The following is a 27,596-nucleotide window of genomic DNA, read 5'->3' as shown; positions in this document are numbered from 1 at the left end:
GCGCGCGTGGCGCGAAGCGCCTCCCTCTAAACAGGCTCCCTGCTGAAGGGAGAAAGGGCGACTCTCTGGGGGCTGGACGCGGTGCGGGAGGGCGAGGGCTAGCGCGCGCGCTTCATTCCTGACGGCTCGTGGCTGATCAGGGGAAAGAGGAGGCAGCGGTGGGTGCTGCTGCTGCTGCTGCTGCTGCTGCTGGGCGAGGCTCAGCCCCTCTGGCGGCACGAGTGGCGGGTCCAGCCGCAGCCTCTCACGCGAGCCCGAGCAGAGGCTTTGTGGTAAGCGAGGAGGGGACCTGGGCTGGCCTTGCGGGCGGCATAGCGCGGCGCTCGCCTTAAAGGGCGTGGAGGGACGGGCGCTGGGGGAGCGCGCGGGGTGGGGCTAGGGCGGGTTTCGCTCCAGGCCCGCCAAACTGGCCGGGCTCTCGGGGCGCGCGGCGGGCCGGCGTGGGAGGCAGGCTGCTCTGGGGAGCCGGCCTTTGCCGTTGGTCAGCCCGGGACCAGTGCTCGGAGGCGCGGCTCCAAAGCGATGGGACGGAATCGGGCAGGCCGGCCCTCTAGGGCTGCGAGGGCTCGCCGGCAGGGTTTCCCCCGGCCCGGCCTGTTCCCTACAGTGGGGCCAATTGGGAGCAAGCTGCGAGGGAGGTCGCCGGGGCTGCTCTTGGATTTGTGAGCGGCTCAGCTGGGAGAGAAGAGCGAGCCTAAATGCATACCTAAAGATGGCCCTTGAGATACGCCAGACCTGAAGCCCTCGTTCCACATCAGATCGTCACAGCGACCGTGATTTCCCCTACCCGATTGCCACTTTTCGCAGCAGCGGCGCTGTCAACAAGAGCCACAGCCTCCCTTGCCTGTCACATCGCCTGGGCGCATCGCGGCGTCTCCCAGTTGCTTGGGATGCGCTCGACCCCCGTGCTTCTCCTTCCCGTCGGTGGCAGGTGTTGCCCGCCCGAGGGAGTGGACTGCATCTCTCTTCCAGCTCATTCTTCACCCGGGCTGCAGCGCTCTCTTTCCTGCCCTCAGCAGTTTCACGGCTATGTTATTGATCTCAGCAGCACTTACAGTCTCTGTCGTTAGTAGGGCCTGGAATGCTCCGGGGGAAGGGGGCATTCAGTGCTTTTATGGACCAGCCAGAAGCAATAGAGTAAAAGAGTAAGGTCAGGTGTCATTTAGGAAATGCTTAGTTGGGTTGGTGTGTGTTAGTTTCGCATCCCTGGAAGGGCCCTGTTGCTGGCATGTGTCATAAATAAAACACAAATAACATGGACAAAAATAATCATCTGGAATCTCAGGTTGTCTTTGGATAAGTAAAGGTGAACTCAGACTAATTAGCAATAATATGTTATTGGAGAATGTAAAGATGGGTCTTTCTGTTGAAAATCAGCTGAAAGATAACGGTGCTAGTTCTGCTTTAAATATTCCAAAGAAGAGTAATTCATATGATTTGAAATCAGTGATATGGCCCTAAGATAAGATAGGGGCAGCTCTATGGGAAATCACCACCTTGAGAAAGTCAGAAACCCAAGGGGATTAAAGAATTCATTAAAAAAACAGTTATACTGACACTGCATTTTTCTTGAAGTTTAATTAGATGGATAAATCTGAATGCTGAATTGAAACCATGTACTCCAGTTCAAATGAGTGTTCTATTTTGTAAAATTAATGTTTAACTTGTGTTTATTTTCCTAATGTGTATCTTTCAGTGAAAGGATCAGTAAATATTTTAGGAGATTATGGCAAAGTTAGTATTCCAGCCCTTGTTCTTGTTGTTATGTTATTTATTTATTTTTATTTTATTTATCATACTTATATACCGCCCTCCCCGGAGGCTCAGGGCGGTTTACATCATAACAGAGAACAATACATAAAACAGTCTGTAACATGTATAACTGATAACTAATAATTGTAACCAAAAATAACAGCACAATCATGTGCGAAGTCGTGTCCAACCCATCGCGACCCCATGGACAATGATCCTCCAGGCCTTCCTGTCCTCTACCATTCCCTGGAGTCCATTTAAGTTTGCACCTACTGCTTCAATGACTCCATCCAGCCACCTCATTCTCTGTCGTCCCCTTCTTCTTTTGCCCTCAATCGCTCCCAGCATTAGGATCTTCTCCAGGGAGTCCTTCCTTCTCATGAGGTGGCCAAAGTATTTGAGTTTCATCTTCAGGATCTGGCCTTCTAAGGAGCAGTCAGGGCTGATCTCCTCTAGGACTGACCAGTTTGTTCGCCTTGCAGTCCAAGGGACTTGCAAGAGTCTTCTCCAGCACCAGAGTTCAAAAGCCTCAATTCTTTGACGCTCGGCCTTCCTTATGATCCAACTTTCACAGCTATACATTGCAACTGGGAACACCATAGCCTTGACTAAACACACTTTTGTTGGCAGGGTGATGTCTCTGCTTTTTAACATGCTGTCTAGATTTGCCATAGCTTTCCTCCCCAGGAGGAAATGTCTTTTAATTTCTTTGCTGCAGTCCCCATCTGCAGTGATCTTGGAGCCCAGGAAAATAAAACCTGTCACTACCTCCATTTCCTCCCCATCTATTTGCCAGGAATTGAGAGGCCCGGATGCCATGATCTTCATTTTCTTGATGTTGAGTTTCAAGCCAACTTTTGCACTCTCCTCCTTCACCTGCATCAACAGGCTCTTTAGTTCCTCTTCGCTTTCTGCCATTAGAGTGGTATCATCTGCATATCTGAGTTTGTTGATATTTCTCCCTGCAATCTTGATCCCAATTTGTGACTCCTCTAACCCCGCCTTTCTCATGATGTGTTCCGCATACAAGTTAAATAGGCAAGACGACAGCCCTAGACATATTTAATTAAAAAATAAGGCCTTGTTTCACTGGAGCTTGGGCCTAATTCAGTATAAGTTAAGTGAACATATTGCATAGTTTGGGTTGTGATGGAGAACAAAGTGTTGTGACCTACAACATGTAAGGAGGCTGTGCTGGTCTGCCCTAAGCTCAGCTAGCAGGTTCATTGGACAGCTAGAGCAATATGCGAACAGAATTCAGCAGACAAGGAACAGTCAAGTAATACCTGCTCTCTCTCCTTTGATGAGCTAATTTGCCCCATTGATTTTGTTGGGACTTGTATTAACTGTCTTTCTGTGGACCGGTTCAGTTTTTCATAGTTTATCCACCATGAAGAAGAAGAGGAAGAAGAGTTGGTTCTTATATGCCGCTTTTCTCTACCCAAAGGAAGCTCAAAGCAGCTTACAGTCACCTTCCCTTTCCTCTCCCCACAACAGACACCTTGTGGGGTAGGTGAAGGTGAGAGAGCCCTGATATTCCTGCTTGGTCAGAGCGGTTTTCTCAGTGCTATGGCGAGCCCAAGGTCACCTAGCTGGCTGCATGTGGGGGACAACAGAATCAAACCCCGCTCGCACTCCTAACCACTACACCAAACTGGTATCAAGTAAGCTTGATATGAAGTATTTTCAGAACGTAGCTTGAAAACCAATGCCACAACCTGTTGCTGTTTATAGATACATCCTGTATTACCCATAACTCAATGAAAAGGCTAAAATAGCTTGATGTCTAATCCTCATGTAACTGAATGAAAGGGACATAGCATTTTTGCCGGCAGTGGTGTGGGGTTCTATTTTCAGTATTTGTCGTTATTTTATTTAAAAGCGGAACATTGGGAGGGGTGTTTGTATACCCACACAGTTTTTAGGGAATGGCTTGCCTGAGGAGGTCAGGAATGCTCCCAGTCTCCTGGCTTTCTGCAAACTGGACAAAACTGAATTATTCAAGAGAGCTTTTCTACATAGGAAATAGTCACACGGTACAACATTTCTCACGGGTATGTGGATAAATTAGTAGAGTCCTTACCACTGTGCGTAGCTTGCTGAAACACAGATCCTACTATGTAATTTTTGCATCATTTAATGTGTCATGTTAATAGTTATGCTTTGCTTCAGATCTGTTTTTAGGCTTCTGGTTGGTTCTACAATCCTAATTCCTATTGCATTGTTCATTGAACGGCCCATCCATCGACAGTATTGACTCACACTGTGCAATCCACCTTGAGTCCAAGTGAGAAAGGCAGTCTATAAATAATGTCAACAAATAAATGTATTGCTTGTTCCGCTTTAAAAATAATAAACTTCAAAGTGATGTATTGTAGTGGACAATGCTAGAGCACTAGCATGTAATTATAACAGGATTGAACAGATTCATGGAAGAGAACTACCTATAGCGACTTAATGGACTCTCCATCTATAGAGGCAGCAAATCTCTAAATACCAGTGCATGAAGGGAAACCTCTGGCCTCTGTGGCCTATTTGTTTGGTCCTCCAGGACAACTGGTTGTGTGAAACAATATGCTGGAGTAGATGGACCACCAGACTGATCCAGTAGGCTCTGCTGCTTATGTTCATGCATAGAGTGCTTTCGTGTAGTTAGAAATGGGCCCTAAGAAGAGTAAAAATGTTAATATCTTGTTATGGAGACATTTGATGGTAGTGCTGATTGAAAAATATCAGACAGCAATGGAACCCTGACTAAATAAATTGCTTTGATAAGAACAGGTACTTTGATAAGAACAAGTGGAGGTGAGTTAATATTGCTGGCCATTTGATTTATACGTCATTCAAAGAGTCACAGTTGGATCTCAGGTACCATTTCGTTATTTGCTGTAGCAACAAAATGCTTGGTTCAGAGCAGTTGTTAAAGCTTTTGGCATCTAACAAAGCTGTGTAAAAGTACTTTGTTAGAAAACAAACCATATAATTATAATTAAAAAAATTAAACAGAAGCCATATGCGAGTGTAGTTATTGTCACCCACAGTGTGAGAGCTTATGTTTTCATAAGAACTAAAATGAGAGCTGACTTCTTCATTCACATGTTTGCTGCTATCATTATGACCTCTATTATTTATTGTATGCCTTTTGTAAATAGATTCAGGTGGGTAGCCATGTTGGTCTGAAGTAGTAGAGGGCCATACACCCTCTTCATTTTATTTCTTATTTGGAATGGAAAAATAGAATTTAGTAGCAGATTGTAATGTAAGGAATAGGTAAAGGTATCCCCTGTGCAAGCACCCTTGGGGTGACGCCCTCCAGCATTTTCATGGCAGACTCAATACAGGGTGGCCTTGCCAGTGCCTTCCCCAGTCATTACTGTTTACCCCTCAGCAAGCTGGGTACTCATTTTACCGACTTCGGAAGGATGGAAGGCTGAGTCAACCTTGAGCCAGCTGCTGGGATCGAACTCCCATCCTCATGGTCAGAACTTCAGACAGCATGTCGGCTGCCTTACCACCCTGTGCCACAAGAGGCTCTTAATGTAAGGATATAATATATAATTGGGATATAATTTAGAATTGGAGAATTGAATTATCTGGTCTGAGGACAGGGGACATAACTGCACGGCCAGTGTGGGGATGCCTTCATGCTGGGGGGGGGGGTGGAGATGGATGGAGCCTAGTGACAAGGACTGAGTTAATTCCTCTTGGGAGTGCTCCACAACTGGGAATGCATCTGTCCATTACTCTCCAATCTTGACGTATTTATTTTATTCATGGTTCCCCCCCCCCCAAAAAAAGCTAAACCTAACTAAATTATAACCATACTAACTTAGCCTGTTATATCTGTAAGGCCGTTGAATCTGTTCAATATCTTCATTAGGCTTGTGTACTAATTTGTGGCTCACCCTCTGCCTATATATTTCATTGTGTCTGAAGAAGTATGTTGTGCTCACGAAAGCTTACACCTTGAATAAAATTTTGTTGACCCTAAAGATGCCACTGGATTCAGACTTTGGCCTTGTATAAATATTATCCTGTCTGTTATTGCTTGGTTTGTGTGGTTATGGCTTTGGCTAGCATCACTAGTAAACTTTGTCTTTTGCTTCAGCTTTGCAAGTAAGCAGTCACATACCAATGCAAGCAATTTGTAGTACATTAGCAGCCTGAAAATATCTAGCTCTTTCACTTGCCACAGGAGAGTAGGCAAACTTTTGCCCAATTTTGTTAAAGCAGAAGCAGATCCCCCCTCCCCTTTTTCATGCATTGTTGGTTGCACGCAAGAAACAAATTAATTTTACAAACATGTAGTGACAGACACATGGGTTATGGAGCAGTATGATATAGCCCAATCTCATCAAATTATGGAAGCTACAGCAGGGTCATACTTGGATGGGAGACAGAGAGAGGCAATGGCGAACCACCTCTGCTTAATCACTTGTCTTGAAAACATGGGATCACTTCAAGTCTGCTGTGACTTAACAAGACTTTACGTACACACCTATCAGACACATGGTGCTTGTTCTGTGTCTCTGGAAAGGGAACTGGATGATTAATTCTGCATGAAGCAGACAGAATGGGAAGATGCAAATGCCAGTCTGCACATTTGAATCATGGATGTCACTGTGACCAGAGCTTGCAATTAGGTAAATGTCACAGCAGGGAAAAGACATTGTACAGAAGTGTGTAGGTGAAGTGTTTTGATGAAACTCAGAAAAAGATTGTGTAATGAACAGCACAAACCCTTGGCCATCACCAAGAACTAGAGTGGAAATGTCCCATTAGCCAGAATGATAAAACTAATTTGTGCATTCTGTATTAGCCTGTCAAACATTGTCAAGTATATCCAACATTGCTATCATACATTCCATGGAAAGAACGCCATTGTTTTAGCAGCTGTCTGTGTTTTTATTGTATCATGGGGACATCTATGTTACGCTCGGCGGGGACTAATTTATTGGTGGTTCCTGGCCCCCGGGAGGCACGTCTGGCTTCGACCAGGGCCAGGGCCTTTTTGGTCCTGGCCCCCGCCTGGTGCAATGAGCTCCTGGAGGAGCTGCAGTTCCTGCGGGATTTGCCATCCTTTCACAGGGCCTCCAAATCGGAGCTCTTCCACCAGGCTTGTGGTTGAGGCCAGCGCCTCCCCTTTTTAGATCAGTTCCCCCCTCTACATCTACATCAGCAGTGACCCCTGGTTTCCCGGATAGTTCTGCGGCCATCAGGTGGGGTGGGTTGGGTGGGCGGGGCGTTTTTAGGTGTTTTATGTATTACGGATTTTATGGGGTTTTTACATGTTACCCGCCGCGAGCCTCAGGGGAGCGGGCGGGCTAGATATCCAATAATAATAATAATAATAATAATAATAATAATAATAATAATAATAACACTTTACAGCTTAGCCTTATAAGATTCCAGACACTCTCTTGGGATTAAGCCAACTAAACTGCATGGAAGCTCCTTCTAAGTAGATATGTTTAGGATTGTTCCTGTAAGCACATTCAAACTCATTTATAAACAGCATTTCACTGTCCTGCAACTTTCTACAGAGAATATCTACTCTCTCCTCTCCCATTTATGCAAGTTACCTGACTTACTTCAAAGAGAAATATGCTATAACTGAAGACATCTCTAAGCAGGAATAAGACTACAGGATTTATTTGGAAGCACAGTGATACAGGTATCAATTTCTCAGTTGCTGACAGTTGCATACTACAACTTATAACGTGTGATGTATCATTGGTAGGCAAAATCACAAAACTTTGGCTCACTTACCCTAAATACTCACATATAAGCCTAATATCTCAGCACCATTTTTCACAGTGAAAAAGCCCTCCTTGGCTTATATGTGGGTATATACAGTAATTGAAATAAAAGCCTGCTCCAGCCAGCCAATTGTTGCATTGCCTTTTGCAAATGTGTACTGCAAGCTGAGCTTGCTCTGGCAGCTTGTAGGACATCAATGGTTTCACTGAGGGGCTCTGATCTTTTTTTTCCTTTTGCCTTCACTTCTTCCTCTTTTTTTTTTGCCAGTCTGAGTAGACAATACTTTATTTATTTATATTTTAATTTACATACTGCTGCTCCCTGGACAGTCTTGCGGCGGTTTATATCATAAAACATTAAAATACATAAAACCCCAATAAAAACTTCCCAAATTTAAGAACAACAACAACAACCTACAAAGGCGACAATCTATCCCACCTTGTACAGCCCAATGGCCGAGTTCTTTCTCAGTGAGAGTGGGGATCAACCCAATATTATTTTATTGGTTAAACACGATGTTTGGGCACGATTGAATCGTACACTGGCCAGAACATTGCACAGCTGAGGGAGGCAGTATGGGATTGGGGATCATGGTGACAGCTGTGCCATGGGATTGCCAAGAGTTGGGCTCAACTGAATGGCTGACAACAACAGTCGCATTTGCTTTGTGAAGAATGTGTGTCCATATGAAACTTCAGAAAGATAAAGGGGTTAAAAAAGGCAGTGTTTTCATAAGCGGCAACTTTCCCACTAGTTTTTGTTAATCATCCAGCTTTAAATGCTTTAGGATGCTTTGCGCTGATCCTGCGTAGAGCAGGGGGTTGGACTAGATGGCCTGTATGGCCCCTTCAAACTCTATAATTCTATAAATCATTGATTACTGTTTGACTGATCTGTATTCCCATATAAGTAATATAATTCTTCTTGTGGAAGAAAAAATTTCCAGTTTCCTGCAGAGCAGGGGAGAACTGTTTCTCCTTAACTAGAAAGACAACAAGTGGTAAATTTGCAATGAGTAGTCTTCATAGAGATCCTCACCCACTCAGATTTTTCAGCTCTGTCAGATATGTGTGGATCTCGGTATTTTTTGTTTGTTTCTGAAGAAGAATACGCATAGTGAGATAATGGATAAGGCTGGCTTTGTGGCTGCAGAATGACTCCTAATTCATGGTTACTTTTGATGATAAAGTGTTGATTTATAGCCACAGATGTCTTCTACTTAAGAGAGAGTGATTCTATTGAGATTATTGTCCAAAATCCTATAAATAGTTTATCCTTTGACTTAATGTTCCAAAGCAGCTAGGCAGTGAATTCGACTTCCGTTGAAATGAGTAGGCCTGAGTGGATGAGTCAGTGAGGTAATCAGCTTCTATCGAAACTGAACAAAAGATGTTTATCAATTTTATATATTTCTTAAAACATTGTATGTCATCTTTGCTGTACTCCCTTAATTACTGGAACTTATCCACCATTGTGTCAGCAACAGGTTCATGTATCAGGATTTATGTAGCTTCACAGAATCAGAACTATGCCACTGAGGAAGCATCACAAAGTGACCATGACATTTTAGTATCTTTAGTGGCTAAGAAATCTACCTTCTTAATAGTTCATCACAGGGAGCCCAATTTAGGTGCCTGTGGTTGCCATTGTGCCTGCCAGTATATTTCCTGGGACATGCCAAGAGTTTTTATAGAAAGTGAGTAGGGTCAGTTGGGACTTTTTACCCAACAGGGTTTCTGATTCAGCAGCTGTCATTACAGCGTAAGGTTCTTCACCGTGTGCTTAAAGGAACATGCAAGAAACAATATGTTCTAAACAATATGTTCATTATAAATGACTCACAGCTAAACAGAGCTCCTTGTTGGGAAGGGGCCATGGTTCAGTGGTAGAGCATCTGCTTGTCATGCAGAAATCCCAGATTCAATGCCCCGTATCTCCAAGTGAAAGGAACCAGGTAGTAGGCGATGAAATACTTCCACCTGAGCCAAGGAGAATTGTTGTCAATGTGAGTTGACAGTACGGACCTTGAAGGGAACGGACCTTGTGTGTGTGCCCAAAATGTGTAAGAGTCACTCTTAGAATAACCTGTCCCCTATGCTGCCTCCTAGCACTGCTATTTAGAGGTTTGCTGCCTCTGTTTCCTCTACTTACCATGTCCAGTAGCCATTGATGGGCCAATTCTCCATAAATCTGTGTAATTCTTCCTCAAGACCATCTGTGCACATGGCCATCATCATTTCCAGTGGCAGTGAACTGCAAGCTTTAATTGTGAAGTAAAGAAGTATTTCCTGTTTAGCCATGCTAAACGCATAGCAAATCAACTTCATTGAATGCCCCCAAGTTCTGGTATGATAAGAGGTAAAAAAAAAATGCTTTCTATCTACTTTCTCCACCCCATGCATAATTTTATAAATGTCTGTTTTTGCTTAGCCCTATTTTTTGTTTTAAATTGAGGCTGGACACTATGCTCATTTTCCCTCATCAGACTTTATTCCTCAGTGTGCTTAAGAATTCTGTCTTTAATGTTTTCTACTAAAAGCCAGCTTGGTGTAGTGGTTAAGAGCACTGACTTCTAATCTGGCAAGCCGGGTTTGATTCCCAGTGCCTGGTTCCCCACATGCAGCCAGCTGGGTGACCTTGGGTTCACCACAGCACTGATAAAGCTGTTCTGACTGAGCAGGAATATCAGGGCTCTCTCAGCCTCACCCACCTCACAGGGTGTCTGTTGTGGGAGAGGAAAGGGAAGGTGATTATAAGCCGCTTTGAGACTCCTGGTAGAGAAGTGGCCAAAAGAACCAACTCTTCTTCTTCTAATTTACTTAGATCAGATTCTAAGCTATGGGACTGTAAGTCCTTGGACCCCTTTTAAAAAGCTGGTGAGGTATTTGCTACTTTTCAGAGACCTGTAACACATTTAGAGAAAAGTTACTGGATAATAGAGCCTCTTGTGGCGCAGAGTGGTAAGGCAGCCGTCTGAAAGCTTTGCCCATAAGGCTGGGAGTTCAATCCCAGCAGCCGGCTCAAGGTTGACTCAGCCTTCCATCCTTCCGAGGTCGGTAAAATGAGTACCCAGCTTGCTGGGGGGTAAAAGGTAATGACTGGGGAAGGCACTGGCAAACCACCCCGTATTGAGTCTGCCATGAAAACGCTAGAGGGCGTCACCCCAAGGGTCAGACATGTCTTGGTGCTTGCACAGGGGATACCTTTACCTTTACTGGATAATAGAGCAACAATTTCCCATTTGAATTCCTTAAGCCCCATTGGGTGTCTGCATCTGACCCTTGCCATTTACTAGTTTTGGGTTTGCATTGTAGTTCTACAAGTTTATCTTTTGTCACCTCCGAACAGAGCTTGAGTCCAGTGACACTTTTAAGCCCAACCAAGTTTAATTACAGATATAAGCTTTTGTGTTCATGCACACTTTGTTAGATAAATTGAAACCAGACTTCCTCAACTATTACATATGGGTAGTGGGGTGGGGGTTAGCTGCCAGGAAGAGCTAGTTAGAGTCAAGATGAATAAGTGACTGATCAATAAGCATAGCTAAGATTGGATTACAACAGTTGATAAGATCTGTGAATAGCAGCAAATTTAGGATACAGTTTGACTCAGTTCTTCAGGCATCCTTCCCAACAATTATCACAAAAAGAGGGTAGATGCCTTCTTTTTCCACCAAACTAAACGTACCACATAGATGTTAACAGTTTTGAGTCAAGCAAATATTTTCAGGAATGGAAGAAGTGAATTTCCAGGGAGGAGATACCATCCTCTTCTTTGAAAGTGGACGTGCACATCATAGCAGTAACTCTAGCCAAGATATTAATGGTCAGACACTCCTTTGGGAATAAGGCATCCATTTTATGCATCATATTTGAGGCCTCATTGAAGAGGCCTCATTGAAGAATGGTAAATTGTCAGTAGATTGAGTTCCTTTCAACCTCTGAATGTAAAAGTGATCTTATGCATATGTTCTCAGCACCTTGTTCAGTAAAATGTAACTGGTAGTTAACTGATACTTATTATGTTGAAGTACAAGGTAAGTATATTGTCTTCTATTAAAGCCAGATAAATGTACCGTATATACTCGCATGTAAGCCGAGTATATGAACAATGTACCATATATACTTGCATATAAGCCGAGTTTTCCAGCCCTTTTTTAAAGCTGAAAAAGTCCCCTTCGGCTTATATGTGGGTATATATATTAAAAAGCTGCCAGACAAGACCGAAGGGCGGGGGTGGGAGACAAGTATACTTAACTGAAGAAGCAGATGCAGGAAGAAGCAGAGAGGCAGCAAGCCCAGGTGGGACAGTGGGAGGGGAGGGGAGGGAAGGGCAGTCTCCGCCTCCCCCCTCACTATTTTAATGAGGCTAGCACGAGGCTAGCACGTGCTGCTGCTTCAAGAAGCTCTGAAGCCTCTGTCTCAGAGGGAGAGCAGAGAGCAGAACGAGGAAACACCCCTAAAGGAAGGAATGGAAAATGGAAAGAACAGAACACCCAGCTAAGAAGAAGGGAATTAGATAAGAAGGATTGATATAAAAAGGTAAGAGGGGTCAGAGGGAAAGAGGGAGGAGGGGAAAGAGGAAGGAGGCGAGTGGGAAGAAAAAGGGGGGGGGAGCCACTATCCAAACACCACCCTCGGCTTATATGCGAGTCAATAAGGTTTTCCAGCATTTTGTGGTGAAATTGGGTGTCTCGGCTTATATGTGAATATATGCGGTATTTAGGGGGAACTGGCTATACTGCAGTAATTGGAATTTATCTCTTCTGTGCCTTAGGTAGCCCAGCAAAACAGTTTATGCCAGTGTTTTATATTTACAGACAAATGTAAGAAATGCAGTTGAAGGTAGAAAGGGAACATTTCTTTCAAATTGTCCCACTAATACATAATCTTTACATACAGTATCAGATTATTCTTGCATTTGATTACTATATACATCCATATTTTTCTTTCTTTGGCTAGATGGAAGAACTGTGAAGAAACAGCAAAGTTGAAGGGAGATAATGGACCAGCCATTCACTATGAGCTCTTTGGTAAATAGGAAACTGATTTTTAGAACTAACTAAAATGTCATGTGTAGTTTGGCCTTGGTTGTATTCCCACTCCATTACAATGGTTGCAATTTGTGTGGATGGGTGGAGAAAATTGCAGCCTGGATCAGGTTCAAGGTTCTGGTTTTGTCCTTTAAGACCCTTTACGGTCTGAGAACCACATACCTGGGGGACTGCTTGTCGCAGGGCTTTGTGCTCTGTGGGTTCCAACTTGTTGGTCATTCCAGACCCCAAGGAAGTACACCTGGCCTTGGCCAGGGCCTTTTCAGTCCTGGCCCCTACTGGTGGAATGAAGTCCCTGAGGAGCTGCAGGTCTTGGGAGAACTTCCAGCTTTCTGCAGAGCCTGCAAAACAGAGCTCTTCCACCAAGTCTATGTTGAGGCCAGTGCTGGTAGGAGATCAGACGGGGCTCCCCCCAGGAAGATTTGCTCCCATGCCAGTCCATCTGCTGGCATGGCTGGTTGTCACACTCCTCCCCCTAGCCACCCCGGCTTTTAGTGGGGGTTGTTAAGATGGATTGTTGTTTCCGCCATATGGTTTTGTATTTTTGTAATTTTATGGGGCTTTAATTGGGGATTGTATTATTGTATTGAATTTTGTATGTAACCCGCCATGAGCCGGTGTGCCGAGTGTGCCGGGTAATAAATCGAACAACAACAACAATAATAAAATCTCAGCATGGTTGACATCATATAGTGCATTTCAGATTATTGGATGTTACTGGAGAATGAGGGGAAAGGATGGGAAGCCAGTGTGAAAACAGCAGCTAATTATCCCCATTATGTCTTGTTTTGACTTGAACCACATTTAAAAACTCATTCCTTATTCTTCTCTGTAAAATGAAAATAATGGAGCAGTTAATATTGGTTTTTAAAGTGTTATCTGCAACCCACCTGTATAAGTACAGTGTAAAATAAAGTAAGAACAGCGGTAGAGTGTAACATAATTGGCTCATCAAGTAGCATGAAGCTTTTTGGGGAGTGGTGGTTTGTCTGTGTGTGTGTGTGTGTGTGTGTGTGTGTTTTAGCATGCTGCTGGAAATTGTCCTGTTTTTAGGGTGATTTTCTGCCATTATATGGTAATCGCCTGGAAGCAGAAAATTAAAGCTCTTCAAATGTTGCTGAAATGAAAAGTTGCAACTAATTGCAGCCCAAGATTTTGCTTGAGTTTCTTGGATGCAGTAGTTCCTGAATAAGGTCAGCAATCGAAGTGACATGCTACTTGTGATCTCTGCTTTAACAGAAAAGGCTAGTTGCTATGCCTGACCACACAGATGTTTCGCTGAGCCCAGAAGAACGCGTACGTGCCTTAAGCAAGCTTGGTTGTAATATCACCATCAATGAAGACATCACTCCACGGCGTTACTTTAGGTTTGGAGTGGAGATGGAACGTATGGCGGCTGTATATCTTGAGGAAGGAAACCTTGAAAATGCCTTTGTGCTCTATAACAAGTTTATAACGTAAGGATTTGTCTGCTTTTGGATTTTTGTTTGGTATATCTTTTATTTAGATTTTAGGACTGCCAGTGGGTACTGTTCTTACAGGCTGCTAGAATAGAATCTTTTCAGATATCCACATTAGAGCTCATCAATTGTGTATTTCTCATTCATTCGTTACAGGGAATTCAGATTCCCTTAGAGTTAAGTTTCCATTGTAGGGATATTGTGTTTTGCCAGTATGCAAAAAACGCAGGTAATGTTTTGAACATAAAATATATCTTCTGTCCATCTCACATCTATCTTGTGATATGAAATGTGATTTTGCAAATCTCATGAGCACCTCTCAGAAATTACTTTTGATACCACATGATACCTGTGGTATTTTTTCAGCATTTCGGCTTGGGTCCTGTGCAACGTAAGAGGAGCTGCACTGTCAGGAAGGTGACTTACTTGCCTTCTGCTCCCACTTCAGGCTTTTCTTTTCTCCATAAGTTAGTGGGATTCCTTCCTCCTAGAACAGCTTGAGATACAAGGTAGGGTGCTGCAGTGAAAGAAGGGAATTGGGAAAAATCATCCTTTCCCTCCACCATGAGCAGAGTGCTTAGAATCTGAGGCTTCATTTATTTAGAAGCTGAGTAATCAAGACCAGAGCAGCCATGTATCTCTTTAAAGAGAAAAATATGCTCCCAGAATAGCTTTTTCTTTAAGATTCATTAAAGCTGTATGATGTGTCTGTACTGTGCTGAAATGCACAGTTCCTTTGTATTTTAGAACAAGAAGTGAAGAACCTCCCTCTTGCTGTTTCATGCCTGTTCTTTATTGGTGATTCCACACACCCCACCACCACCACCTTGGAGGCAATCTACAGGTTCATGTTAGGGGGCATTTAGAACATTAGGGTATGATTGGTGGGCATTCAGGATTTCAGGCAACCTCATTGGTTTCTGACAGCCAAAAGAAGAGGTTGCTTTTATATTGCTCATCCCTCCTTGAGGGTAAAATACTGATGGCAAATTCATACATTAGGGAGGATGCAGGTTTGGATCCAAGTTTGCACCCTGTGTCCTGAATAGATCAATCACAGGTGCATTGCAGATTTTTCTCAGTTCCCACTCATGTGGTGCCCTATTCAGTTAATAACTGCAACATGCACGGAGAAGCGGCTTCAGCCTTTCCCCTGCAGCATTTTCCTGACTTGAAATAGGCTAGGGGAAGTGCTGTGTGGCTCATTGGGAAGATCCACAAGTGTACACCTGGATTTTTCCATTGAGCAAAATAACACACCTGCAGGACCGTTGCAAGTTGGTAAAATGGTTGGGGAGGCCAAATTGATGTTGCTGCTGCTGTTATTGGATTTCTTAACCACTTCTCCCCCATTGAAGCCCCTTCTCTGAATGCTCCACAGTGGTAATCCAAATCAGACACATCACATGGAGCCATTAAAGGGAACCCACAGTTTGTGTGACTATTACACTGGCCACAAGGTGGGCAAAGCCTGTTAAGAGTGTATCAGATCCTAGATTTATCCTCCAGACATGTGGAGATCCTAGATTTATCCTCCAGAATTAGGGATCAATGAAAAATACCTCCTGTCCCACCAGAGGCAACATTAGCAGACATACAAAATAATCTCCATGTACGAGACTGAATATGTGTGATGAAATTCCAGAAAGATAGCCACAGAAGAGGCTCTGTACCAGCAACAAATCACAGGAAAAAGGATTTTTTCTTATTGACATGCTATTTTATATCCTAATTTTTTACTTTTGCTTGGAGGTATCCAGTGGTAATATGCACTTGGTGAAGGATATTAGATTAAAAGTTAAGAACCAGCGATTGCATTCTTTAGATTAGAATAACTGTGCCAGTGAAAAAACACCTCAGAAAACTATCTCATAAGGTGTTTTTCTTTCCCAGATATAAGTGCTTTGCTGCCCTGTGCAAGTCCTTCCCTTATTGTAGCCTAGGAGTAGATGCCCTCTAAGGTGGGATCTTGGCAGAATTCCCCAGGCTCAATCCATGCCATGTCTAAATTAAAAGAGATCAGATTGTCGGTAACATGAAAAACCTCTACCTTTAGAGAGCCACTGACTGCAGGAGTTGAAAATATTGACATCAAGAGTCCAGTAGTATGTATCATCTGGAAGTACCATAATGAAACCGTTACTGTGCATACCTTCCAGAAATGTCCTTGGCTGTGCTCAATAAACCACCTGTTCCAGAATAGTTCTATTAGAATTAGTTGCATTGCATCATAGTAAATAGTGTAAGAATTAAAGCTATTGTGCACTTAGTCTCTGTGAGAACCTGCTGTAGAATTGCCCTGTCATAATGTAAGCTTGCAAAGGTATGGAAAACTGATATGAATAGCTAAAAAAGAAAAAGAAAAAAGGAATGCTGTTTCTGGTCCCATATGATTTCTACAATTTGCTTTTGTCTCAGGACAAAAAAAAAAAAGAATAATGATATTGTGTGTATTTGTCAGGGACGAAAAGTATGTGTTTCATTTTCAAGCTTGTTTGTAGAAAAGCTGCCGGGTCATCGAGACTACCAGCAGTGTGCTGTTCCAGAAAAACAGGATATTATGAAGGTACGGTTGCTTTTTTAAACTGGCATTTCAAGCAGGGGTGGGTGCAAGGCCTTTCTAGGGATTACAAACTTTCACCAGTGCTCTAGGGCACTGGCTTTCACAATTGCTGTTTTGGTTGGCGTTTCCCCATCAGCTTGTCCGATGAGACAGCCCTGTACATCTGCCAGCACATTGCAAAGGTATGCTCCAGCATACATAATCAGTGCTGCAGGGCACTGTAGAGGCATATTTAGCAACACTATTACACCCCAATGAACTGAGAGTAGATCAGAAAACACCCAACTCTCTCTTGTAGCTGCATGGTATGTAGTCTCTCTCAAGAAAACTGACTGCCATTCCTTGATAAGATTCCAAAGAACTCCAGGAGGCTCCAGAATATGGTCCTAATATGGCCTGTCCAGAGAAGACCTATACTAGTACTGCAGCTCTAGGCGTCATTACTCTGTGTGGCCCCTTCCAGCTCTATGTTTCTATGATTCTACTCATAAATCTTACTAGACTTTACATAGAATTGCAACCTGAATTGCATCTGTGGCCTTTATACATTCTATCAGATGCTGAATGCATAAATGATACTCCAATTCTAAATATAGGGGAACGTGTTACATTAGGTCTGAGTAAGAATACCTGTGATTATGTCTTGAGTAGACAAAGAGTCTCTTTTCTGTTGTTCTAAAATAAGAACAATTGCAATAGAAATGTGAGCAAAATACATTAGTCTTTATCTGTTCAAGCTTATAGTTAACATGCCACAATTTCATAAATGATAGTAGATAGTTTAAATTAGCAATCTCCAACTTGTGGGCCACGGACCACATGTGGTCCTTCGACTAATTGGAGGTGGGCCACAAAGGACACCTTCTTTCCCCCCCCCCAGCCCTTTACTTCATCCCCCCCCCGGCCCTTTACAACACACTTTGGGTATCATTGTCTCCCATCACTCCCAGATGGGACTATCTTGTTGCAGAGAAACAAGCTCAGGGTTCCCATTGATTTGTCATTGTCATGAGTTAAAATTTCCATGAAAATAAAATGTTCCTTATTGTGGCGTGTCTGTATCTTATTTTGAAGGGATGTTTAAACATTACCATAGCGATCAGAGAGCGTTAGGGCAGTGGTTGAGAGTAGAGGAATAAACTACATCCCCCACCGGGCCTCAGTAAAATTGTCAAGCGTTGAGTGGTCCCCGGTGATAAAACGGTTGGGGACCACTGGTTTAAATTATAAATTTGCTTAAGTTAAAAAGAGAGATTTAAAACCATTGTGCTTGCTTTTTCTCTGACTTCCTGAAGTACAGGTGCCTACTCTTTCAATTATGCTTTGGTTTTTAGTGTTGGAGTCCCATTATTGCTGGAGTTTGTAACTGCCTAACAATATTTTATCACTAAACAGTTGGTGCAAATACTATCCCCCACAGCTGTTCCCTTCCCCAGTCTGGTTTCTTTAAAACCTTGGCTGGAGTAAAAATGAAGTTTAAAAACTATAAAGAAGAACTGGGGAGGGTGTTCTTTGTCTGCCAATTCTTCCTTGTAAATGCTCCCTCCCTTCAGTATTACAATGCATATATTTAAGGTGAGGAACCCATATTTGCTTTGTAATCTGTAGTTCAAATGTGGGGACTGAATGTAGCTTGATTCTAGGTGCTGAGCTGTGACTTTACCTCCTCCCCCCAATACAGAAGGAACCATTTCTGTATTAGAAAAGAGCACTTCTACCTCCTGCTCCATATATTAATTTTTTTTTTGGGGGGGGGGAAGTGAGCCATTAAAACTGCACTGTGTCTGTGTTTTGTCTGATACACAAGCATGAATGCATTGCTTTTGTTTAACTTTACAGTAATAGATGTTGTATAGTGCCTGATGATTCTTGGTTTTATTTCTCTCCTCCCAAAGAAACTGAAGGACACTGCATTTCCAAGGACTGATGAACTAAAGAAGGACTTGCTAAAGAAATACAGTGCAGAATATCAGGAATTTATGCAAGATGAGGTAAAGTTCTCAGTCAATTATATCTTTAATCAAGCACAGAATAGTGATTAGAGGGTCACTAGGGACTCCCATGGAAGTTCACTGGATGATATTGGGCTCAGCAATCCCTCTCAGCCTAACCTATATCACAGGGTTGTTGTGAAGATAAAACGGGAGAATGTCCCTGGATCCCTGTTGGGAGAAAACGTGGAGTACAGGTATCCTAACAAATAATATGTATGAAGTTTAATTTGTATTTAGCAAAATAACAACAAAGATAAATTCCTCTTCTTGAAATAATAAGCTGGGTTGAATTGTTCAGTTATTTTTGTTAATTTTTGAATAGAATGAACCTTGTTCTGAAGAGGCAGCACACAAGTTCTATAAACAGATGAAGACATGGGTTGTACTAACATAATACCGATATCAATAAGAATAACTATAATATAAAAATGTCAAAACAAAGTTTGAGTCCAATGGCACCTTTAAGACCAACACATTTTACTCCAGGTATAAGCTTTCATGTGCAGGCAAATGAAAGTTTAAACCTTGAATAAAACTTTGCTGGCCTTAAAGGTTTCCCTGGTCTGAAACTGTGCTCTGCTGCTTCAGATCAACACAGCTACACACCTGAATGAAAATGCCAATTGAGTGACAGGAAATTGGCAGGTAAGCTTACTGCTTTCTACTTAAAGGCCAAACTCCATTGCCTTTGAGCACAAACCCTGAAACCACTCCAGATGTCACCACCACTTTTCACTCCTCCCATCTATGTAGAGGACAGATAGCCAAGCCACAGAGGATTCTCTTCCTTGCCAGGGAGCTTTGCAACTGCTCCAGACAGGAAAGGAAAAGTTTCTCCCATAGGTCTTCCTTCTCTGGGCCATGTTGGCTTTATCTCCCTGAGTATGCAAACACCTGTGCTGCTGTGCCTAGGGAAATGTATTGTGTCAGTGCCCTAAGAACATTTGATGCTTCTTGTAGTTTCTTTAAACTGCTTCTTGTAGTTCTTTGTAGTTTCTTTGCTGTTGAAGTCCCACTGAATTTATGCTATCTGAATATCCTAATTTCCCTATCCCATGCATGAGGATTTGGAAGACAATCTCAGTGGGTTAAAGTATATTTTTTAAATTTATTATTTAAACTTTTATTCCACCCTCTCTTGGCAGACTCAGGGCAGATCACCACACAATTAAAAGCCCATAAAATTCTAAGATACAATATAAAATCTAATTTGGATGTAGCATTTCCAGGTAAATTAAACTCTTAATATTGCCCATAACCATTCTTATCATGGGATGATGGGGGCATGATATAAAGCTCGCTAAGGCTTTGGTTGTTGATCAGATCTCTCCACTTAACACATTTCCCAGAACAAATGCAAAGCTGAATTACAGAAGAAGCTGGAGCAGCAGAATTTGATTGAAGCCGAGAAAAAGAGAATCGCACAAATCCGTCAACAGCAGCTGGAAAAGGAACAGTTTCAGTTCTTTGAAGACCAACTGAAGAAGCAAGAACTTGCCCGTGATCAGAAAATTAGAGATAATTCTGTTTCATCAGAACAGACGGATGGGAATGTATTGTCATCATGCCTTTCTCCCCATCTGAACAATACTGCATCAACAAACAAGAACGAGGCCTCAGCCGGACAGTCTCCTCCAACTAGTCGGGCAACAAACCCAGCTGCTACACTGAGTGCTGTCCAGAGTAAGCAAGTGTCTTTCTTCGTGGTGGGCCATTGTACCCCACTTTATTTTTAAAATATCTCTGACCTAAAAATGTTTTCCATTTTTAGATTTGTTTTATTTCTCCCATGTTTGTGCGAACAACAACTGAATTTCAAGGGGATTGATTGGCTGTTTTGGCAAAGAATTATCATTGGCTGTATTTGGATGTGTGACACAGTTTACTAATCTAACAGAATTAATTTTTGCTATATATTCCCACGGTCATGTAAGGAGTTCTTAGTCTGACGAAGGGTGCTTGCACTCGAAAGCTCATGCCTTGAATAAATCTTTGTTGGTCTTAAAGGTGCTACTGGACTCTGTTTCCATTTTTAGTTAGGGTCATTTTATCACAAACGCTCAAGATTAGCATCACATTTCAGATATATTAAAAGCTACAATTTAACTGCCTATAAAAAGCCCAATGTTTACATCTCAGACAATCAAAATTGTTCAGTTCCAGTTCAACATTGTGTTTTAGAAAAGTGTGTTACTGTAAGATTTCTCCATGCATGATCTCTCTTTTTTTTCTCCTTTTTCTCTCTCCCCACCTCCCTTTCCTTTTCAGACAATGTGACCGAAGGGCTGCGAAGTGTAGTTCTGCCCAAGGGCCTTTGTCACAAGTTTCTGCTGCTAGCAGAAGCAAATACAGTAAGAGGAATAGAGACATGTGGAATTCTCTGTGGAAAACTGGTACAGTTGATCCTTCACATTTGTATGGGGAAGTCACTTTTAATAATACTGTATTTTCCTATAATGAAGTGGTGTCAGAGCAAAAGCATATCTGAAGTGTAAGTGCATTATATAACTGGCTTTCTGTAACATAGCTTGTATGGGTCTGGGCAGAAATTCTTATTAACTAATGTCCAATGGTTCGCCTCTCTGCAGAAGTAGCTAATTCTATGAGAGGCATGGCATGTAATTAACCTGCTTCCACCCTTCTCCTGTGCAGTCTGGTGCCATTTACTGGGGTCTTCACAATTTTTTCCTGGCTTCCATCAAATGCAAATGGAATTTTGTTGCCGGAACACTGATGTTAAGGATAGCAGAAGCTATTGATATGTTTTATCCTCAGATTTTGCTTTTAAAAATCCACTTCTAACTCATGCCATTTACTGTTGCTTGGGTTTTGTTTGTGCATCTCAATAATGTACATTGATATCTTATGTTCACTACTGAAACACTTCACTGTGTGTAATACATGGTAGATATATAAACTGTTCAGCCTGACACCTGAGGTATATACACAGATGCTAACTGTATATATTATATTTAATAAGAATGTAAAAAATAAATTTGTACATATGCTTACTAAGAAGTAAATTCCACTGAGGCTAAGAGTTATAGGGTTGCATACGAAAAGGGCAGTTCTGATATTCTAGCTGAATATATCACTTGGGCATGAAATTGGGGTCACTGTGGGTGGACAGGTAGTTTTGAGATCCTACATTGTGCAGGTCTTGGACTAGAGTACCCTGCAGGTCCCTTCCAACTCTATGATTCTATGAGCAGAAAAATCCCAGGGGGGGAGGGATTTCTATGTGTGTGTATTTTTATATATAATCTAATGCCACTGTTGTTATTTTGTCTGTTACTATAATGAATCACTAAGCTTAGTGCAGCTCCACTTAAGTCAGTAGTAAGAATAATGCGAGTTTATACTAACATTAGGTTCTGGAGGTTAAGGTTGCTTGTTCAAAAAGACATCTTCCCAACCTTGTGTTTTACAGACCCATAATGAATTCACTATTACACATGTGATAGTACCAAAACAGTCTGCAGGGCCAGACTACTGTGACATGGAGAATGTGGAAGAGTTATTCAGTGTTCAAGACCAGCATGACCTCCTCACTCTAGGCTGGATCCATGTAAGTATGCGGCTATTGAAGTGCTAGGGATAGGAAGGCAAGCATGTAGTTTTGTTTTGTTTTCAAAGAGAGAACAAACATACTGTTATCAGCATTGCAGGACAAAATGACAGTTCTCAAATACATATAGAAGAGTTGGTTTTTAAATTCCGATTTCTCTACATAAAGGAGACTCAAAGCGGCTTACAATTGCCTTCCTTTTCCTCTCCCCACAATGAACACCCTGTGAGGCAAGCCCAAGGTCACCCAGCTGGCTGCATGTGGAAGAGAGGGAAATCAAACCTGGTTGGCCAGATTAGAAATCGGCACTTCTAACCACTACACCAAACTGGCTTTTTGACTCTCACTCTTGAAAAAAATGGTGGAAATAAATAAATAAGAGATTGAGTCATATATTTGGCTATTCTCCCATGTCTCCTTATGGACAGGTGTAGGTATATATGGTATTGATGAATATGCTGTAGGACATATAGGTGTTGCTGGGTTACCACTGTTGCTAGCAAATATGGCAGTGCAGATATCAAATCTATATTGACTCATCACATCCAGGGGAAGCTGCTTACTGCATAGTTGAGCATGTACAGGTGAAATTGTGTTGATGTACTCATATCACACAGCTCAACTTAGTTACAGCTTATGGTGAAAAGGGTGTTTTGAACAGTGCTGCAGTTGAATTTCCAAGATAGGCTTGTTCTTCGACATTGCACAATAACTCTTATCTACAATGTTTGTGAGATTTACCTTCTCTGATCGTGGTCTTAGATTACGTGCACTTGTTTAGTTCCATCAGTGATAATGGATTGGCTACAGTGATCGCTCAGTGGGAGATCCCTTCCATAGCAGCCACTTCCAACTCTTGGAATGTCAATTTCCTGGCTTGCAGGACCCAAAACCAGGATACCTGACTTTTTACAGTGAGCTCACTGTCCAAATTATATACTCCAAGAAACTAATTAAACCAACTCTGTTCAAGTTGAAATTTAACTGTTTGCACTTTTTCTCTGTTCCAAAAATAGTTGCATAGGCACAGGCCCTTGTTTTCCTTGTCTTTCAGGATTATTTTCTTGCCTGGTTACTCTTATCACTTTCAAAACTTTCTGTAACTTCAAATTGTCACCTTCTTAAGGTCTTGGTCCCTGTCTTATCACTTTAGATGAGGGCTATGTCATAAATGAGCCCCTTGCTGACAAAAGTGTAGGGAAAACTTATACTAATGATTTCTTCTGGATGGTATTGTAATCTTGATTGGTAAAAAGAAAAAACAAGTGTCCACTATGCAGAGCTTTCCTTTATTCCTTTTTTCTTTTGTAGACGCATCCAACACAGACGGCATTCTTATCTAGTGTTGATCTTCATACACATTGCTCTTACCAGCTAATGTTACCCGAGGCTATTGCAATTGTTTGTTCACCAAAACATAATGAGTGAGTTTTCTCTCTCTTTCTAAATTCTCTGTTCTAATAGCCACATCACCTACAAGATAGCTTTTTAAACATCAAGGTGAAGAAAGAAAAAAAAAACCTTGAATACGATTTAGTTCTTAGTGATAATTCATTAAGAGGCAAACTCTATTTCTCAATCTCAGTTTCATGCAATATTTTAATTAATTTTCTCCCTGTTATTTGCATTTAACAAACTTGAACTAAATTAGCAACAACAGTCCTGTTTTCCCTCTTAATTTGGAAAAGAGTTAGTTTTACACCCCACTTTTCACTGCCTGAAGGAGTCTCAAAGTGGCTTACAATTGCCTTCCTTTCCTCTCCCCACAACAGACACCCTGTGAGGGAGGTACGGCTGAGAGAGCTTCTGACAGGGCTGCTTTGTGAGAACAGCACTATCAGGGCTGTGATGAGCCCAAGGTCACCCAGTTAGCTGCGTGTGAAGGAGCGGGGAATCAAACCAGCTCACCAGGTTGGAAGCTGCCACTCTTAGCCACTGCACCACGCTGGCTCTTAGTTTGTGTCCTCAATCCTTAGTCTATGAGTCCTTCAAGTGCACTATGTCACTGCTGGCAACAAAAGGCATGTATGGACCTCCTTTGTTCACAACGTCCTCTTCCACAGGGTACCTATTGCTTAAGAAGAAGAAATCACCCGAAGTGTGGAAGCTTTATTTATTTTAGGTGGATGGATTGTAAGTTAAGAGCATTTGTTTGTAATGCTGTTCTGGTTCTGGAATATTAATATGATAGAAAATTAAAAATGAAATAGTGACCTTGGCTATTCATTTTAGCAGTGAACCTTAGACTGTATGAAGCTGATTTATGCAGGGTCTGTCCATTGGTCTGTTAGCCCAGTACTGTCTGCTCTGCCTGGCTGTGGCTCTTTTAAAGTCACAACAAGCAAAAGTCTCCTAAACCAGTGGCCTGAGATCCTTTAAACAGAGATGCCAGGCATGAAGTCTGGGAAACTCTGCATGCAAAATTTGTGTTCTTCCACTGATAGTACAGGCCCTATGAACTGGCTTCCTTCATTATCACAAGAAGCCCTCTGCTTTGGGGTTTCTATAATACACATTGAAATTCTAAAAAAACTTTTTAAAAAGCAGCCATTTTAGAGAAACGTTTGGCCCTTTAAAAATGCTGTGAGGGCCTGAGTTCAGATCATGAAAAGGCTTGGATGGAGAGAAGAGGGGTTTTTTTATACCCTGCTTTTTTGCTACCTGAAGGAGTCTCAAAGCGGCATATGGTCACCTTCCCTTCCTCTCCCGCAAAACGCATTCTGTGAGGAGGGTGAGATTGAGAGATCTCTGACATGGCTGCTCCATGAGAACAGCTCTAATAGGACTGTGACTTGCCCAAGATCACCGAGATGGCTGCATGTGGAGGAGCAAGAATCAAACCAAGCTCTCTAGATTAAAGCCTGCTGCTCTTAACCACTACACCACACTGGCCTAGATCGCTTGATCTCTCTGCACCATGAGCCTGATCAGGTTCTTGCATCATTTTTATATGGGGCAGTTCTCCTTTAACGTTGTCGGTGGCCACAGGCCAGACCTATGGCTTCTGTAACTTCTAGTCTGGCTTTTAGAAAGGCATGCCTCTTTAGGATTGCATTGATAATGTCCTAGGGAAACATGAAGCGAGTGACCTGTCTCTTAGGCCCATTCTGCACACATAGGATAATGCACTTTCAATGTGCTTTGGCAGCTGGATTTTCCTGTGTGGAACAGGAAAATCTACTTTGAAAGTGCAGAATAGGCCTTAGTGTCAAGCGAAGTTCTGCATTTGTAGCACAATACAGGAATTCATGAATTCAAGCAGGACACAGTTGTACCATCTGAATCACTGTTCTGGCTTTAGTCACTGCAGCCTTTGCTGTTTTTGCACACCTCTGCTGTCTTTAAAGGAGCTTTATGGGATTGAGCTATTTGTGAGTAGGTAGGGATGGTTTTGATGTGAAATACTAAAGTTTATTTGCTCTTTATGCATTTTCAAGGCCTGCATCATAATTCACTTGTGTGGGAACACTTTGCACCTTTGATTATGCTTCTGACTAATCTGTGGATATATTTTCAGAATGCAAAGGAGCAACATATTTTTTACAAGTCACTCTTATTCTTTGTTTTCTAGCACCGGAGTCTTCAGACTTACTAATGCTGGCATGCTGGAAGTTTCTGCTTGTAAAAAGAAGGGCTTCCATCCTCATACCAAGGACCCTAGACTATTTAATGTAAGGATAATCACCATCACTTTGGTTAAGGTTATATATTTTAAAACATAAACCTATTGTCACAGAGGAGTTCTTTTTTAGATCATACAAGTGGCAGCACTACTAAGAAATGACGGTTTAATAATAATCCCCAAATATGCATGTTGAAGATTGCTGCTTATATTGTTAAGGTCATTTTACCAGTTTGCTTCTGGAAGGGGGGAGGATATGTGAACTCCTCCTTCCCTCTGCTCCCCAGAGGTAGATGTAGTATACTGGTGGTAGAGAGGCAAAAATAAGCAAGAATCCTATAACATTGGTGTACGATTGCTTTCTACCACCTTGCAGTTGACTTGAGCTAGAATTGAAATTTTGCTCTTCCTGCCTTCATGTAAAGGGAGCTAAACATACCCAGAACCCTCCTAATATTCCAATCCCTAATCACCCCTTTTCATTGGACTATACTACAGTGTGGCTAAGCTGACCCTGATCAAATATATACCCACACATCATTGGATGTTACCTTATCGCTACACTACAGCAATCATTCAGTTGGATCTTCCTGTGTGAGCAGGATTGTTATAGTGTATTGATATTACAGCATCCAAAGATACACAGCCTCTACCATTCCCCGGAGTCCATTTAAGCTCGCACCGACTGCTTCATTGACTCCATCCAGCCACCTCATCTTTAAAATATTGAGGGATATTTCCCCTCCTAAATATTGCAGGATAAAGCTAGGGTCATTCTACCAATTTGCTTCTGGAAGGGGGAAGGATATGTGAACTCCTCCTTCCCTCTACTCCCCAGAGGCAGCTGTAGTGTACTAGTGGTAGAGAAGCAAAAATAAGCAAGAATCCTATAACATTGGTGGACAATTCTAAATATTACAGGATAAAGGTAGGGTCACTCCGGATCAATCCTGCTTGTTGCAGATGAAAAATTTAAATTGGCCAAAATCAAAACAGAAATCGCATTCTGTGTAGATGGCAGGGACTGAATCGACCTGGGATTGGAATAAAAGCTCCATGCGGACTCCACCCTGGATGGCCCAAGCTAGCCCACATTTTTCAGATCAGGGAAGCTAAGCAGGATTGACCCTGGTTGGTACTTGGATGGGAGACCTCCAAGGAAGCCCACATGGAAACAGGCAGTGGCAAACATCCCTTGATGCCTTGAAAACCCTATAAATTCCCCCATAAGTTAGTGATAACATGGCAGTGCTTTCTGCCACCACTACCAAGCTTTCAAGAAAGGGCTTCTTTGGGAGTCAGGGAAATATCCTCCCTGACTACTAGTCAGATCCCATTGACAGGTCAGCACTAACCATTGAATAAATACCATGTTTTCAAAAAACAAGCCATCATTGTGTTCTGTCTGTTGCATGTTTTATTCTTGATTGACTTCACCTGCAGCTGATTCCTTCCTAACAAATGTCTTTGTCTGATCTGATTTTTTGGTTTACAGAGTTGCAAACATGTCATCGGGAAAGATGTAAAAATAACTGTTTTAGATCTGAGGTGATACAGATGGGAGAAGAAAGGTCTTTCCCCAAAACAGATGCCCCAGGGAGAACAATGGCTGCCAGATTTTACTACAGTGTTTTTTTTCCAAAAGTTACTGACATTTTATATTTGTACATTTTAGATTTAATAATTTGATATTTATTACCCTTTCCCATTTTGAGATTTTGTTGTTCTGTCAAGATAGAGTTCACAGTGGCATTGAATCAGGATCTGTTGTTTATTCTGAAATATTGTGATAACAACAATAAAGTGAACTTGAAACAGTGACAA

General features: G+C 42.2%; 1 protein-coding gene across 3 annotated transcripts; it reads left to right on the top strand.

Moving 5' to 3' along the window:
• Positions 1 to 71: 71 nt before the first annotated feature.
• On the top strand, positions 72 to 27,596 carry STAMBPL1 (STAM binding protein like 1). 3 transcript variants are annotated; one of them, XM_077350340.1, is made up of 11 exons: positions 72 to 272; positions 12,474 to 12,544; positions 13,805 to 14,022; positions 16,516 to 16,591; positions 18,484 to 18,579; positions 19,932 to 20,265; positions 20,851 to 20,933; positions 22,013 to 22,150; positions 23,462 to 23,574; positions 25,722 to 25,821; positions 27,268 to 27,596. In XM_077350340.1, the coding sequence occupies exons 2-11, from the start codon at positions 12,515 to 12,517 to the stop codon at positions 27,322 to 27,324; spliced, it is 1,245 nt and encodes a 414-aa protein (XP_077206455.1). In that variant the 5' UTR covers positions 72 to 272; positions 12,474 to 12,514; the 3' UTR covers positions 27,325 to 27,596. The 3 variants fall into 3 exon arrangements, 2 of the variants coding, with proteins under 2 accessions (XP_077206455.1, XP_077206454.1); XM_077350339.1 differs by having other exon boundaries at positions 75 to 272; positions 20,851 to 20,975; XR_013233682.1 differs by lacking the exon at positions 23,462 to 23,574 and having other exon boundaries at positions 73 to 272; positions 20,851 to 20,975.

This window comes from Paroedura picta, chromosome 8 (assembly GCF_049243985.1).
Source record: "Paroedura picta isolate Pp20150507F chromosome 8, Ppicta_v3.0, whole genome shotgun sequence".
NCBI classification, from domain to species: Eukaryota; Metazoa; Chordata; class Lepidosauria; order Squamata; family Gekkonidae; genus Paroedura; species Paroedura picta.
The sequence above is the reverse complement of the archived record's forward strand: the minus strand, read 5'-3'. Positions and strand labels throughout refer to the sequence as shown.